Source organism: Crocodylus porosus, unplaced genomic scaffold (assembly GCF_001723895.1).
Source record: "Crocodylus porosus isolate Cpor-Errol unplaced genomic scaffold, CroPor_comp1, whole genome shotgun sequence".
Lineage (NCBI taxonomy): Eukaryota > Metazoa > Chordata > Crocodylia > Crocodylidae > Crocodylus > Crocodylus porosus.
In genome coordinates this window covers 5,475,657-5,491,462 of record NW_017728922.1, presented here as the reverse complement: position 1 = coordinate 5,491,462, position 15,806 = coordinate 5,475,657, and the positions used below count along the sequence as shown (strand labels likewise).

Genomic DNA, 15,806 nt, shown 5'->3' with positions numbered 1-15,806 from the left:
CAAGGTCTAGAACAGCCTGCCATCGGAGGTGGTTCAAGCACCTACATTGAACACCTTCAAGAGCAAAATGGATGCTTATCTTGCTGGGATCCTATGACCCCAGCTGACTTCCTGCCCTTCAAGTGGGGGGCTGGACTCGATGATCTCCCGAGGTCCCTTCCAGCCCTGATGTCTATGAAATCTATGAAATCATTCCTGTCTAAACAATTATAAGTTTAAACATGCTCATGGTTAGAAAATTTTTCCTAATATCCAGCCTAATTCTCCTTTGTTGCAATCTAAGTTTACCTCTGCTGCCTTGCGCTATGTGTCTGTGTCTGTGTAGTCTTGATTTTCTACCCTACCTGTGTCCCCCGTAAAATCTTTCTTTAGCAGGGTTGAATTGGGTGTTCATTTAAGGGCACAGGTACTTTGTGGTTATTTTAGAAAGGGTTCCATGTGTGTATTATTTCAGGAAGGGGTCTTAGGATCCAGGACCAGGGGGTCAAAGGTTAACAACAATTACCTCTCTCTATCTCCCTTCCAGGGAAACATCCCCTCTTGTCTCTGCACTTCACCCATCCCATTGGAAGAAAGCCCAGATCATACAGCCGGATCATCTCAGGAGCCTGGAGTTTCTAAACTCAGTCTGTCTGGAGAGACAGAAACATCAACTTCCAACATGACCCTTCGTAAGAAAAGGCGGCGCAAGAAGAAGCCAAAGCGGAAGGAGGCAGCAGACTCCACCGTGGAAGAGCAGGAAGGAACGGAGAGTGAAAGGTCTCTTGAGGAAAAGCAGAAACAGCTGACTCCTTCGTAAGTGAGGCCTGGGGTCTATCTGTCTCTCTGGGACTCCTTAAAGGCAGTGAGATGTGATGGCTTGAGGCCATCAGAATCCACACTGATTGGCCTGTGTGATGCCAGGTAAGCAACTTTCCATACCAAATGGTGGTGATCCTGCTCCCCTGCATCACCATTATGTTACTGCAACACCTTGGGGAAGCTAAGCCAGTGTACATGTATGTTTGGATTCTTTCCTCTGCACATACTGCTAGTATTAGGGTAAAGTCCTGGCCAGATTTATCTGCAAAGCTCAAGACTCAGGGTTGGCAATTCCATCTTCATCTCTGCTGTTTCTTCTCTTTTCACAGAGAGTCAGTTTATTTCTCCTTCACTGACATGCCAGAAGAGGAGATTGGACCCTCACTATCCAAAGAGATCTACCCTTATTCTGATGGGGAGGTGGCTCCACTGGAGAGGTAATAATGGCAGAATGAAGTGATTATGTGGCTTGATGAAAACTTAGAATGGCTTTTGGAAGCTCAATAGACTAGAAAGCAGCAGGGAATGGACCTTCCCTGGCTCACAAATGTGTGAATAGTGTTAAAGAAAGCTAGAAGCCCTGCTCAGGCCATGACATTGTGAAGTTGCAAGGAGAAATCTGAGTGGACAGAAAGGTCGGGAGAAGGGTCTTGGGAGTAGTGTGGTCCAGAGGCACTGGGCTAGAATCAAGGAACAAATTTCTCTGCTTTGACTTGCTGTGTACCCATACGTAAGGCCCTTCACATCTGTGAAGGGAAGCAGGCACACAGTCTTTGTCTGTTTTGCCTTTTTAGATTAAAAAGTCCCTTGGTGAGGGAATGGTCTTTTTCACATGTAATATGGAATCCAGCGCAATGGTGCCCTGAGCTCATTTGAGACCTCAGGGTTTTGACCTGAGGATGGTAAAGAGGAGGGGAGCTGTGGTGCTGTGGAAATTGAAAGGGTCTGTCATTTCCTTTTCTTCTCTCTAGCCTCTCCCCAAGCCGTCCAGCTTCCCCTAAAAGTGACTCTGAACTGGAGATTAAACCTGCTGAGCCATCCCCTCTTGGAGCTGAGTCTCATATGCAGTGGGCCTGGGGGAGGCTTCCTCAGGTGAGTGTACAGGGCACAAATAATCCCTGAGGATTGTTTCAGAAAGACACAACTGAGCTTCCACACATTTGAATCCTATGCCTTTGGGCTGCCAATGCCTGACTTTGGAAGAAAATATGATTGTCCTGATACTTGGGCTGCCCTTTCATTTTCTCAAATAAGTGAAAATGAACTATGGTTGTTGCTGCCTTTGTTCAAGAGGAACTCTGCATTCTGCACGGCCTGCTTTAAATCCATGGTTCAGCGCATCTTAGTCTTCCTTTTCTTGTCTTTAGTGCCTCTGACCCACTGGTCCTGTTCTTTGCTTTTATATGAGGCTGAGACCTGCTGGAGTGAGTCTCTGGATTGGTCTATCCTACATAGTTTTGCTGGCAAAGCTATATGCCTTCTAGGAGTATGCTGGCTGACGTAGCTGTGTCAGGAGCCTCCCTATGTGGACACAGATACATTGACAGAAAAAGCCAGCAGAACCTATATCACTGAGGAAGGTGGTGCAGCTAAGCAGGCCAACCCCCCACTTTTTATACACCATATCTCTACCACTATGGCTCTGCTGGCAAAGCTCTGGCATCAGCAGGCCCATAATGTAAATTTGCTGTGTAACCTACTCCATGTACAAGTAGGTACTGGTTTTCTGGATGATGTGGCCGTTGTCTGTAATCTAGATCTGATCATGCAAAATAGCACTACATTAAGGCTGCCTGCTTTCTGAGCGCCCACTGTGGCTGTATCTACAAATCTTGCTTTACAAGATTAAAGCAGCTAACTAGATGGGCCTGGAAAGCATTTGCACTTGGGCTTATTGGGTTCATTGGAAGGGAGAGAGAATTGGGTATGTGCGTGGGTCATCTTAATTCTGTCACTTTCTGACTCTTCAACATTTTTTTTTTTTTTTTTTTTACTTTCAGTGTTCTCTTTAAATATTGCTTTTTTTTCTGTATAATGTGTGCTTGACCTAGTTCTTTACTGATAACCAGTGGCAACATCTCTTCCCATTCCAGTTGCACATACACGTACATATTATATGCATCTGCAGTCCAGTAACCAAATAATGTCTTGTCTGTGTTCAGCTTCTGTGCTGCACTAACTCTTTGTGAAACCAGCGGAGCTTGGGGTAAAATGCCCTGGTGTGGATGTAGTTATACTGGTGCAAAGGTGCTGATCCCAGGATGGCTTTTTAGAGGAAAGCTGCAGTATTTCAGGTTACATCACATACTCTTTCCTCTAAACTGGGGATCCTGGAGAGCAGGGTGTAGAAGACATTTGTCCAGGCTGGGGCGCTTGGTTCACCCCACCATTCAAGTATGTGTCCTGACTAATGGTTGCACCGTTCCAGCTAGGGCTTAGAAACCTATTTGGGAGGGAAGGAGGCGCCGCTTGATCCCATTTGGAGAAGAACGTAGTGGGCTGACACTTGTTTTACTTTCCCTACTTCCTGAAGGTGAGTAAATCAGAGCGAGTTGAACCAGTGAAGTCCACAGCATTTGTCACTACAACAGCGACTGTTGCCACGACGACTCCCATCCCAGTGGGTGAGACAACCCACTTCCTAGCCATCACGGCGGGTTTGGAAGGTGACTTGGTCACAGTGGATTCTCAGGGCATGCCCTGTTCCTGTACCACACCTGTAATTAGGCCAACACCTGTCTTCCAAAATGGAAACGGCTTCCCTGTGCTGAAGGACATGCACCCTGTGACTGAGTCTGCAGACACAGCAGAGAGTTCTCTGGCGGCCTCCCCCACCCTGGCAGAGGAGCAGGGAGCAAGGCAGCAGCCAGAGGCAGGGGCTGCAGAAGGAGGAGAGGAGACCCTGGAGGCCACAACTGAGCAAGTCCTGCAGCTGGATCCTTCTGGTGTTCAAGAGGCACCTGCCATGAGGCCAACAAAATTGGAGAGCACCCAGCCTGCTGACATCCTGGAAACCAAACTGGAAAACCAAAGGAAGCAGGGTAAGCAGGGGCTTACATGGTTACAGGTGCTGTTTGTCCCTTTAATGCAGGGACTGTCATTGGCCCATTGGTCTGACCCGATAAGGCACTTAGAGCTTCTCATAGAGCTGTGTATCTGCAACCTATGTTTTCCAGCAGAGCCATCTCTAGGTGACTCCTGAGCACTTGGGCACAGGTGATAACACTGAGCCAAAGCTTACTTTTATACCAGGAAAAAACCCAAGGGAAAATCCACTTGCTTGAGTGGAGTTACTTGGATTTACCCCTGCCTAGCAAGGCAGAAAGAAATATCGATCCAAATACCTCACACAGACTTATGCTAATTGCAAACAGCCTCTTGTGAGGTGGCTGGAGAAGTGTTTGGTTTGCATTCTTCTTAGCTCGGAGAATGGAAGTAGACAGACCTATCAGTCTTTTTATAACTGGTCCCATTTCAATGTTCTCCTGCATTGGCAGTGTTGCTGCTGTCAAGATTGTTGGAAAATTGTGTCAGAGCAACTGAGACGCCATCTTTGACTTATTTCAATTTTTAGAAGACTTCATGGGGAGAGATGCTATTGATTTTCTCTCTTGTAAGATTCTGGTGGGCTGGAGAAATGCTGGCCGAATTGTATTTCTTTGTATTGTTTGTCTGTTGAGGCTCCACAAAAAGAAGTCATCATCTGGGTCCCAGTGACATCTACTTGGAGGATCTCACCAACCTGGATGAAGACCAGGTGGCACTTTATTTTCCTAAAAGGTATTGAGTTTATTAGGCTACTCTCTTACCAGTGCTCTGTCAGCTTCTTAACCCTGGAGGGATTGTTCAGTTCCTTGTAGCAAGAAAAGATGGATCTTTCCCTTGACACAGATGAATGCCAAATGACCTGATAGATGTAACAGACCTAAATAAAAACCACTGAGGTCCCACTACAGTATTGGCATAATTCCAGTCTGTGCTATTGCTGGGACTGAAGACTGTTCTAATAGGACTCCTGAGCCATGCTAAATGAAGACTTTAACAGCATCATGATTTCTCAATGCAGTTTAGCTTATGCTTTATGCCAGAGGCAGAGTAGGCTCCAGGAAACTGCATAGATACCTCCACTATGCACCCAGTCCAGCATTCATGCAATGGACATTGCTCCAATTTGCCTACCTGTCCTTAAAATAATGGATCAAGCAGAAGCCATACATATTAGGCCCAAATTTATTCCTAAGTGAGCTGCTTAGGATTTCACTCAGCAGGAGATACTACTCATCTCATGCTCTGGAATGGAGCCATTGAGATCACCTGGTTAAGCTGGGTTTGTAGAAGATGTCTCCATTTGTAGTTTGACACCACATACTTCCATTGCCTATGGTATGAGGTGCATGTCCATCATACTGTTCATACTTAAAAATGTCCGCTGTAAGGGGAGGGAGGGGTGTTAGTTGTCGCACTCTGGCCCCGCTGACATAGATCTGACTTTCACACAGTATTGTCACTGCTCCTTCTGTTGTTAATAGTGATATGGAACTGAGCTCAAAGCCCTTGACCGATCCCGGAAGCCTCTGCAGCAGCCAGCTGCCGGCTGGAACTGCGATTGACAGCGGCACCGAGAACTTGTCAGACTTCACCTGTGAAGGGATGTCCCCTGTTGCACTATCTCTTTGTGGAGGTCTTGGGGACAACAGGGAGATCTCCCATGGTAGGTGTGAGGGAGAGAAGAGTCTATACTATGGAACTTGCACAGTGCACCAACAGGGATGTCTTTATCAGCTGGGTAGAGTTTGCTGTAAGGGGATGAAAAATAGCTCCTTAAGGGGTAGAAATGCTGGAGGGAGGGCAGGGTGCCTGAGATGATGTGATACAGAATAGAGAGGGGCAGAGGAGTAGAGGAACTAACTACGGGTCAGTAAACAGAGCAGAAAAGTGAACAGATACATGGAAATATGGCACTGTCCCTGAAGAGTCTAAGGCCACCTGGCCATTGGAACTTCTGTCTTGACAGCCTTTAAATTGCCGTATGTGTGAAGCAGTGAAGGATACAAGCCCAGGTTCCACTTAGGGAATGACCAGGAGCTGGTGTGCTAGTATTTCATCTCCTTTTCCTGTTTCTGTTAGAGAAGTTCATGGAGCACATCATCTCATACCAGGAGTTTGCTAAGAACCCAGGAGTCCTCGATGACCCCAGCCTGGTGATACTGATCCACAAGAAGTGAGTAGCCTGGTTCTGGTTTGTCAGCTTCCAAATCTAGTGGAATATATAGGGCACCACTCTCAATAAAGCTACTGTCTGAGTCTCCAAGACAGATGCTACTTCTACTGCAGTGACTGAGTTAGGCTTGAACCCTCTGGGCTGTTCTGTGAGCCATGCTCAGAACTTCACCCTCCCAGCTGGGAAATGGCTCCTTCCAGGGGTAAATATTCTTTTTGCATCTTGAAGCTCAGCCAAGATATCCTAGTGGCTTGTCATGGGTTGTGTGCTATGACTGGCCAGGATTGAGTGATCAATTGATTGTTTTTTTTTTTTTTTTTTTTTTTTATCCCTGTCTTTCATTTTCTTTCTCTCTGCCACTGCCCATGTTCAGTCTAAACCCCCTACTTTTATGCTTGGCTTTGATGCAGGATTTGGCCGAGTGACCTGTGACCAGCCAGTACTTGGGCACAAGCTTAACATGTAACCAGATTTCGTTTCCAAGGACTTGCATCCTTTGTTCTGCCTGATTCAGGCCCTGTAAAGGTCTAGCCTCCTGGTCCATCCTCATCAGTCCAATGGGGTATTAGCTTTCTGTGGGTAGTGACCTTCATCTACCTCTTGCTTCTTCCAGGTATTATAATTGGGCAGTGGCTGCTCCTATGATCCTCTCTTTACAGGCATTCCAGAAGAACATTCCCAAGGTAAATGGTATACTTGGTATGCTTTGGCCTCAAGTGGCTTCTTGCAATAAGTCTGGGAAATAATTAGGGACAGGAACCAAAAGTCCTGTTTTCCAGTCTCCTTCCAGCTCCACCCTGTAGCAGTGCATTGATTATCCTTTCCTTTCACCTAGGCCAGAGCTGAATTTAGGTAGGTACAGGCCTACTTGGCATGCTAATATGCCATAGTGTGTGCCTAAAGAATGAAATTTTGGTAAGGGAGGCTCTTTCTTGCCAAACTGACCTGTTGAAGAGAGCTATGGTTGTCTAGGGATAGGGCTGAGCCAGATGCCTGGCGCTGTGATAGAACTTGGAGTGTGCTCTGGCCCTTGCTAAGTGTCCCCATTTCTGTGCCATGAAGTTTCTCAGGACTGTGTGGTGAGGAGGGAGGGTTGGGGAGAAGCCTTTCAGAAGCTGAACTTCAGCAATGGCTTCAAGCTGTTTCTCCCCATCAGCCCAGGAACCTTCCCATCGCTGTGCTGAGCCCTGCAGGTGGAAGTGCTGTGAGAACATTCACTGTACAGGGGATTCCTGTGGGCTCAGAAATAATTTACCATGCAGCAGGCCTCCTCTCTAATGTGCTCTCACTTTCACAGAGCACCATTGATCGGCTGGTGAAGGAGAAGATGCCCAAGAAGAGTGGCAGGTGGTGGTTTTCCTGGAGAAGAAAAGAGTTCCCTAGTGAGGAGGTATGTGCGCGCACACGTGTGCATGCATGCACATATGTGGTGGCTGCAATTGCTACAGTGTCAGCAGAGATGGACAAGTTGTTTCATCCCTTCTCTGTTCATGCACCCATGCCAAACCACAGAGGGACCTTGTAGTGAGGCTGAAGCTGACAGCAGGGGCAATAATATATGAAAGTAGATGGTTGCAGTGTGTCCCTTGAGGGCCACTCTTATACTTCCAGAAACTCTGGTGCTGTTAGAAGCTGGTGCCTGAGCTGTAGAGCAAGCTGTGAGAGCTCTGTTAGGAACTGGACATTAACTCTGTCTCTGGGTCTACACCTGGATTTACTACCCTGGGATGTTTCATTTAGTAAAGCTACCTGTTACCCTACCACAGCTCCCAGTGCATGTTGTCTCTGACAGAAAATATGGTAGGAACTGGAGTCAGGGTGGGCATTTCCTACCTCACCTGCACTCAGGGGCTTGCACTGCAGCTAGATCTTCTCTTAGACCTGGGACTAGGTCAGATTGCCACTTCTCCCCCCCCCCCAGCACAACTAAAATAGGGCCTAGTGGTTTTCATAGGGTGCTTCTCTTCCCCTCTTGTGGTAAGGAGCTGTACAGTACCACTCCGACAGACAGAAAAGCATGGTAGCCTATGCTCCTGCCCTCTGAGTGTCCAGCAGGGTTTGTCCTCATGGAGCTAAGGATGAACCTCTCTGTCCACAGCATGAACCCAGTGCAGAACATGCCAGTACAGAAGCGCTGCAGCAGGGCTCCACTCCACAGAGGTAAGCGCTATTTGACTGGCTGGTAGTGGAGGCAGGCATGGCTCCTTTTTGGGCCTTATTATCAGCCATTTTATCTCTTTAAGTGAATTATTCCATCCAAGTTTAACCCTGTGAGTGGGACTGGTGGGTATCCATTCCTCCCCTTTGGAAGGGAAGAAGGCTGGGGTGTAGTAAATAAAGGGGGGTGGGGTGCTTGGCTTTCCATTAGCATCACGAGACCATCCATTTGAAATTGGAAATCCTTGTCCCTATGACACATCCAGTAAGGGTCATCATGGTGATCCCATCTGCTTGAACAAAGTTGTCCATGCCTACTTACTGCTACCATCTGTCTCTGCTGCCATAAAGCAGTATTTGTTCTCTCTGCTTCCGTGTGTGTGTAGACAGACTGAGGGGCCTTCATCCAGTGACGAAGAACCTGCATCCCCAGGGACCGTTTTGATAACAGATGCCACAGCACAGAAGTATCTTCCCACCTATAAGAAATCTCTGAGACTGTCTTCAGATCAGATTGTACGTTTTTTGGGGTTTTTTTTACTCTTTGAATTGATTCAGAGTATGGCTCTTGCTATCTGAGACTGAAATACAGTTCTTTTTACTAGGGCTGTCTCTAGTTTGAGATCATTCTTAAAGTGATGATCTTGACTTGAGCAAAAATATTTAGGCCCTTGAGGCATCCAAGTATGGGCATCTTGGTCTAGGCCAGGGGTGTCAACTTATAGAGCCCTATCAGCTGGCCTGTGGATCGACAGTCTGCCTAAGGATCTCAGATTGGACTCACATGCCAGCATTTGCAGCACCCTGGACTGGATCTACATGCTACGCCCAATACATGGGACAGATCTGCCACAGAGGCAGAAAGGGATCTTGGAGTCATTATTGACTCCAAGATGAACATGAGCCGACAATGCGAGGTCACAGTTGGCAGGGTTAACCGGACCTTGTCGTGCATCCACAGGTGAATCTCAAGTAGGGCCAAGGAGGTGATCCTCCCCCTCTACGCGACACTGGTCAGGCCACAGCTGGAGTACTGTGTCCAGTTTTGTGCGCCTCCCTTCAGGAGGGATGTGGACAACATTGAGAGGGTCCAGAGGAGGGCCACCCGCATGATCCGGGGACAACGGGGTAGACCCTACAGTGAGAGACTGTGGGACCTGAAGCTGTTCAGCCTCCACAAGAGAAGGCTGAGGGGGGACCTGGTGACTGTCTATAAACTCACTAGGGGGGACCAGAAGGGTTTGGGAGAGACCTTGTTTCCCCTAGCGCTCCCTGGCATAACAAGGAATAACGGCCACAAGTTGTTGGAGAGGAGGTTTAGATTAGACATCCGTAAGAACTACTTCACATTCAGGGCGGCTAGGATCTGGAACCAACTTCCAAGGGAAGTGGTGCTGGCTTCTACTCTGGGGGTCTTTTAAGAAGAGGCTTGATGCCTACCTAGCTGGGATCATTTGAGTCCAGTTTTTCTCCTGCCCAGGTGGGGGGTCAGACTTGAAGATCTACAAGGTCCCTTCTGACCCGACTTCTCTGATTCTATGACCCCATGACCCTTTCAGCAAGGATGGGTGTCTTTAACCTGGATGTTTTGGCCAAATTGCAATGTTTAGTAATTCCTTATTTGTTCCCTGAAATGGGCCCTGGCTTCAACTGGTTATAGTTTAAAGCTGTTGTTCATCGGGTTTCTTAGTGAGTACTGTTAAACCAGGGAGGGGCTGTATTTCAGTAAGTGTGGAAGCTGTGTAATTTTGCATGTACATGCCCATGTATGTCCCTTTCTCTTGTATTTCTATGGGAATACAGCTGGCCGGGGTAAAAATGCGGCCTTGCATGTTACTCCTGAAGCTCTCCTGGAAGGAATGTTGCTATGTGAATGCTTATGTGTTTCTCTTCTCTGTATATAGAAGAGGCTGAATCTGCAGGATGGCCCCAACGAGGTGGTGTTCAGCATCACCACCCAGTACCAGGGCACGTGTCGCTGTGAGGCCACCATCTACTTGTGGAGATGGGATGACAAGGTGGTGATCTCGGATATTGATGGGACCATCACCAAGTAAGGGGCTGCTCTTTCTCCCCTTCTCTGTGGTGTACTCTGTCAAGGCAAATGCGCCATTGAAAGGCTTGTTCAAGTGGTTGTGGTGATTTACTACAACTCTGAGCCCTGTGTTCTGAATCTCTGTTGGTTTGCTTGGCCTAACTAGCCTTTGTCCTTGTAGGTCTGATGCTCTGGGTCACATTTTGCCACATCTGGGAAAAGACTGGACTCACCATGGGATTGCCAAACTCTATCACAAAATCCATTTGTAGGTATTGGATAAATAGGAGCTCTGTTTGGGTATCCTTCTTCTGCCCTGTGGGGATGGAGCAGAGTATTGGGAGCCCATGGCTGGGGACTTCTTCCCATAGGGAAGGGACCTGGCCTCGCTTCCCTCTTGTCTCTTGTATGGTTATGTTGAAACTTTCCTCTCTCCAATGCTGCTGGTGTGGAGGAGAGCTGTCCTGTCCTCCCTGCCCACCTAGCAGTAGGCTTAGAGATGGTGATAACAGATAAAGCCAGAGTAGTTTAAGGAGCTTCTCAGCTCCCTGGTGGCCTTTTCATGCTTTTTGTGCTGATTTTGCTGAGCTTGGGATACAAAGATGTCCTGAGAGAAGGTACAAGGGCCCCTTGTAGTGCAGCTTTATGATTGAACTCGCCTCTCTTCTGTTAGCACTGTGGGGTTAACTGCTACCAAAATAATTGGGGTTTCATTCATTAGGAAGGAAGAAGCTGACTCTAGCTGCTGTTCTGCCCCTCTACAGGGTGGGTGGGGCGGTTGTGTCTAAATGACCCTGGTTTTCAAATGCTAGGATGCCCACAGATGATGTGACCACTAAGGGGCACTGTGTGTACATGATTTGACCTGTCTGACGCTCTGATGCGTCTGGGTGACTTAAGAATGCTTCCTCAATTAGTGAGCAAAGCACAAGGAGGAGACAGAGTTCTTCTGTCCTGGCTCAGGACTGCTGGAAAAGGGGTGAGCCCTTTTTCACTTGCATGTTTCATTCAGTGGAGGCTGTTGGGATCCACAGCTGAATCATCTTTCCGTACAGTAGAATTTGTACCCTGAATCTCTTGCCTTCTGTGTGGATTGGATGTTTAGTGCCTCTTATTCTGTAATAGCCCAGCTTCACTGCCTTTGTCAGCACCCTGTGCCTGCTCTGCCTGGTAGAAGTGCTGTGTATACATGAGCTCAGTGCCTGATGTAAACCTTCTTAGAAGATGATGAAATCTCTCATTCTCTAGGTTCACTTTTGAATGACAAAGCAACAACAAAGCCTCCTCATGAGTCCACCTTTTAGGTTCTTTCAGCACTTGTGCCAAGCTCTATTGTGCTGTGTGTGGTAGGAATTTGATCATGATCACTGACTGCTTACTGCTCTGTTCATGTTATCTGCTGCCCACCCTGTGCTTCTAATCCCCTTTGAGTATTGCTTTGTGTAATATATCAAACAGAATTGCAAGGGGACATAGGGAGTCCTTTCTTCTGTCTCCTAGAAGTCTTCCAGGTTGGATTTCTCTCAAAAGGAGTGAATGTATTGGGTAGGAGGTAGGAAGCATTATAGTGAGTTGGTGGAAGCATTATGGTATGCTATGGTGGAAGCATCCTGCAGGTCTGCTAAAGCAGTTTCCTGCCAGCTGGAGAAGACCTTGCTGCATGATCATGATCAAATGATCCTTTTCTGCAGAAAAGGACCTGTGGGTTACAGTGGACAGTAAGCTGAACCAACAGTGTGCCCTTATTGTAGAGAGGGTGCAGCTTACTGGGCTGCACTAGTAGGAGTGTTACCAGCAGATAGAGGGAAGTGATTATTCCCTTCTATTCTACACTGGTGAGGTCACATCTGGAGTACTGTTTTGGGCCTCCCACTTCAGAAAGGATGTGGACAAGTTGTAGAGAGCAACAAAAATAGATAGGGGGCTGGGACACATGACTTCCGAGGAGAGGCTGAGGGAATTGGACTTTTTTAGCCTAGAGAAGACAGAGGGATTTAATAGCAGCCTTTAACAGTCTGAAGGGTGGTTTCAAATAGGATGGAGCTGGACTGTTCTCAGTGGTGGCAGATGACAGAACAAGGAGCAATGGCCTCAAGTTGCAGCAAAGGAAGTTTAGGTTAGATATTAGGAAAAACTTTCTCGCAAGGAGGGTAGTAAAGCATTGGAACAGGTTACCTAGAGGAGTTGTGGACTCCTCATCCTTGGAGGTTTTTAAGACCCAGCTAGACAAAGCCTTGGTTGGGATGATCTGTTTGGGGATGATCCTGCTTTAAGCAGGGGGTTGGACTAGATGCCTTCCTGAGGTCCCTTCCAACCCTAATTTTCTATGATTCTAATGGCGTGGTGGCTTTTTTGATGAGTACAGTCTGGGGAGAGCTTACTAACAGCTTCTTCCTGTGGGGCCTGGCCCGGGTGCTTTGTGATGAATGGCTTGTGCACTCTCCTCTCCAGGATAGCAGAGCACTGAAGAGCAGCCTTGCTGGGATGCTGCAGTGCTGAGCGGGGAGTGGTGGGTTGGATAACCTCAGTGTACAGGTCCCAAATTCCCTCCCCTACTCAATCCTGGCAAGGGGCTTAAAGGAATAAGATCTCACGTGGAAAGGAGCCAGGCATCTGACACTTGCTGCCTGCTGTGTTCTAGGAATGGCTATAAGTTCCTCTACTGTTCAGCCAGGGCCATTGGCATGGCACATATCACCAAAGGGTACCTGAAATGGGTCAACGACCAGGGCTGTGCCCTCCCAAAGGGCCCCATCCTGCTGGCCCCCAGCAGCCTCTTCTCAGCTCTTCACAGGTAATACACCACAGGACAGCTGCCTCTGAACAGCTGTGCTTGTGCTTGCTTCTGCCTCTCTCCATTGGGATGGCTCCTCCTGGGCTCTGTTTTCTGTGGGGAGGTTGGCTTCTCCAGGACATGAGATGGAGGACATTGGCAGGCCCCCTGCAATGATGGGAGTAATGTGACAGACTAGAGGGGTGCAGAGGCCCATACAGACTTCTTCACCGTGTGATCATCATGTGCTTGCCCTTCTTTGCTTTAATAGATCCTATGGGCATATCCTCCCTCCTGCCTGCCACCCATCCCAGGCACAAACCAACCTTGCTGCCAAAACTTAATACCCAGCATCTGGAATATTAGCCAGCAATCCTGTACATGTGTGACAGGTCTTACAGGCTTTCTAATGCCTTCTTGCTGAGGTACTGAAGCCCAGATACTGGTTCCCTGGAATTGGTCTCGCTGCAGGCATAGGCTTTTAGGTTAACTGCTGTTATACTGCCCTATAAAGGGTTAAGCCTGGAGATTTGTTTACCTCTTCTGTCCTACCAGTTAAGGCCTTTAATAGCAAAGAAAAATACCTAACATGGTCCTGACTTGGAAACCTAGGAAGCCTGGATGCTTGTCCCCTTTGCTCTTATGTTATCTCATCTGATGGTGCCTGGCATTGCAATCCTATGTAAAATCACCACTTGTTCTGCAAGAGCCCCTCCCTCTGCAGCACCATGGATGCAGTGAGTGCTTTCTATCTCCAGGCATTTGGTGGCCTGGCCCAAGAGGTGGGAGGACTTGATGGGTTCCTCCTTCCTTGGCGGGATCTTCCATGTTTAGTATTCTAGAGACTTCCAGATAGGTTGAAAGGGTGGCTAAGACTTCCTCTTTGCCATAACTGTTGCTCCAGCAGTGTAAGGTGCTCTTACTGTCTTTGAACCTTCCCTCAGAAGATTTGAAACAGCTTTGTAAGATGTTCTGGCTCATAGACCAGCCTTGCCGTAATACTCTTATGTTTTATGTTGCAGGGAGGTGATTGAGAAAAAGCCAGAGGTGTTCAAAATTGCCTGCTTGACAGACATTCGGAACCTGTTTGGCTCGGCACAGCAGCCCTTTCACGCCGCCTTTGGGAACAGAGTTAACGTGAGGGGCACCCTCCTGGTTGCTAGTGGGGAATGACCTCCTGGGGGACAAGTGCTTCAGTAGCTCTAATCTGTCTTTTCTGGCCTTTCTTGGGCAGGATGTCTATGCCTACAAGCAAGTGGGGCTGCCAGAGTCTCGTATATTCACTGTGAATCCCAAGGGGGAGCTGATCCAGGAGCTCACAAAGAACCATAAGTCCACGTAAGCCTGCCTGTTCTTCTTATCCTGGGATGTCCTTTCTACCATGTACCTCTCTCCTCTGTACCCAACCTTGCTCTTCATGTCCAGCAAGAGACTGTGAGGAAGATTGCAAAGTCCTCTAGCTAATAGGTGAAGAAGTTCATGCCAGTGAATGTCTGTGACAGGGTGCAGAGGCCCTCTGTGACCCCTGGTGAGAAAGGGGTTAGCTTGTGCCTTCCTTGGGGGCATGCTAATGTGTACCTGCATGAAACAATATCTTTGGGAAGCTCCAGCTGTACAGGCAGGTTCAGGAATGAGTTGAACCCCTTCCCCCTTTTTGAGAGATTCCCAGTGTTATCTATCAGTGTTATCTTGCTCTCTTCCTGTGAAGTTTTCCTTAAGGAAAAAAAGGCCTCTGTGACTAGGGTTGTGTCCTGCAGAGTGAGGCCATGGATTGCCTGTTCTCTCTGGGGCCTTTGTGATAGCAGTGGGGTTAGCACCCACACATGGGTGGGGCCTGGTATGCTGTGCGCTCTGCACAAACTGTCAGTGTGCTCAAAACATTAAGAAGAGGCTAACTTGGACATCCATTGACCCCAGAGTAAGGACTGTCCTAAGCACCATTTTAGCTAGCATGTTTTGTGTGCCTGGGTCAGTGAATGAAGGTCAAAGAGGAAAGATTTTCTCTGATCCTGAATGTTGATCTCTTCCCTCATAGGTACGAACGACTGACTGAGCTGGTAGAACTGATCTTCCCCCCTCTAGGTCAGAAAGGGAGCTTTGCTTTGTCTTGGCCAGAGTACAGCCAGTTTGCCTACTGGAGGACTCCACTGCCTGCCATTGACTTGGAAGACTTCTCTTGACCGACCTACTAATGGAGACCTGAACAAAACCTTTCCTGGAAGGATAGTTACTTGCTGGCCCCAACAAAGCAGTTACCCATTCCTTCTGCCTATTCTGCTACTGAGGCATTTCTCTTTTATTGTATGTTGTGGACTGCAAACCCCTTGTGAAAGGGCAAAATGGAGGGGTGGGGGTGAGGAGGGAAGACTTGGCTTAAAGAAGAAAATATTTGCTAGGGATGGAATGTGTTGTCTTATAAACCAGGGACTTTCTCCACGTTCTTAATGAGTTTGAAATGATTTGTTGCTGCTTTTAAGGGTGTTGGCTGGAGTGTCCTCAGTGAGGGTCTTCACTCCAGTTGCTGCTAGTTCCACTTCTGAGGATCCCAGGCAGTCCTGATGCCTACAATACAGCTGTCTGGGGGCGAGGAGGAAGGGTGGTGATGGTCTCTGTTATGTACCCAGCTGTCTGTGATCATTCGGAGCTTTGCACAGCTGTGATGTAGCTTAATTGCTCAGTAACTTGTTTAGGAGGCTGCAGACCTTCCAGAACAGACTGTCAGTGAATAACCACATTTGGCCTAATAGTATCAATAAATAGTGCCTTAAAGGTCTGCATGTCTCTTAATGCTATTATCAGCTCAATTGGGTGATGCACTT

General features: G+C 47.8%; 1 protein-coding gene across 5 annotated transcripts in view; it reads left to right on the top strand.

Moving 5' to 3' along the window:
* LPIN3 (lipin 3) overlaps positions 1-15,760 on the top strand; it is a 44,654-nt gene extending 28,894 nt beyond the window's left edge. For all 5 annotated transcript variants that reach the window (XM_019539651.1, XM_019539649.1, XM_019539650.1 and 2 more), the window contains 17 exons: positions 527-795; positions 1,131-1,238; positions 1,773-1,893; positions 3,335-3,842; positions 4,482-4,581; positions 5,331-5,512; positions 5,929-6,022; positions 6,636-6,705; positions 7,320-7,412; positions 8,121-8,182; positions 8,566-8,695; positions 10,084-10,232; positions 10,396-10,482; positions 12,856-13,008; positions 14,010-14,124; positions 14,222-14,325; positions 15,023-15,760. In XM_019539651.1, coding sequence (XP_019395196.1) covers positions 527-795; positions 1,131-1,238; positions 1,773-1,893; positions 3,335-3,842; positions 4,482-4,581; positions 5,331-5,512; positions 5,929-6,022; positions 6,636-6,705; positions 7,320-7,412; positions 8,121-8,182; positions 8,566-8,695; positions 10,084-10,232; positions 10,396-10,482; positions 12,856-13,008; positions 14,010-14,124; positions 14,222-14,325; positions 15,023-15,167 — 2,490 coding nt within the window. In that variant the 3' untranslated portion in view covers positions 15,168-15,760. The remainder of the gene's footprint in view (positions 1-526; positions 796-1,130; positions 1,239-1,772; positions 1,894-3,334; positions 3,843-4,481; positions 4,582-5,330; positions 5,513-5,928; positions 6,023-6,635; positions 6,706-7,319; positions 7,413-8,120; positions 8,183-8,565; positions 8,696-10,083; positions 10,233-10,395; positions 10,483-12,855; positions 13,009-14,009; positions 14,125-14,221; positions 14,326-15,022) is intronic.
* The last annotated feature ends 46 nt before the right edge of the window (positions 15,761-15,806 follow it).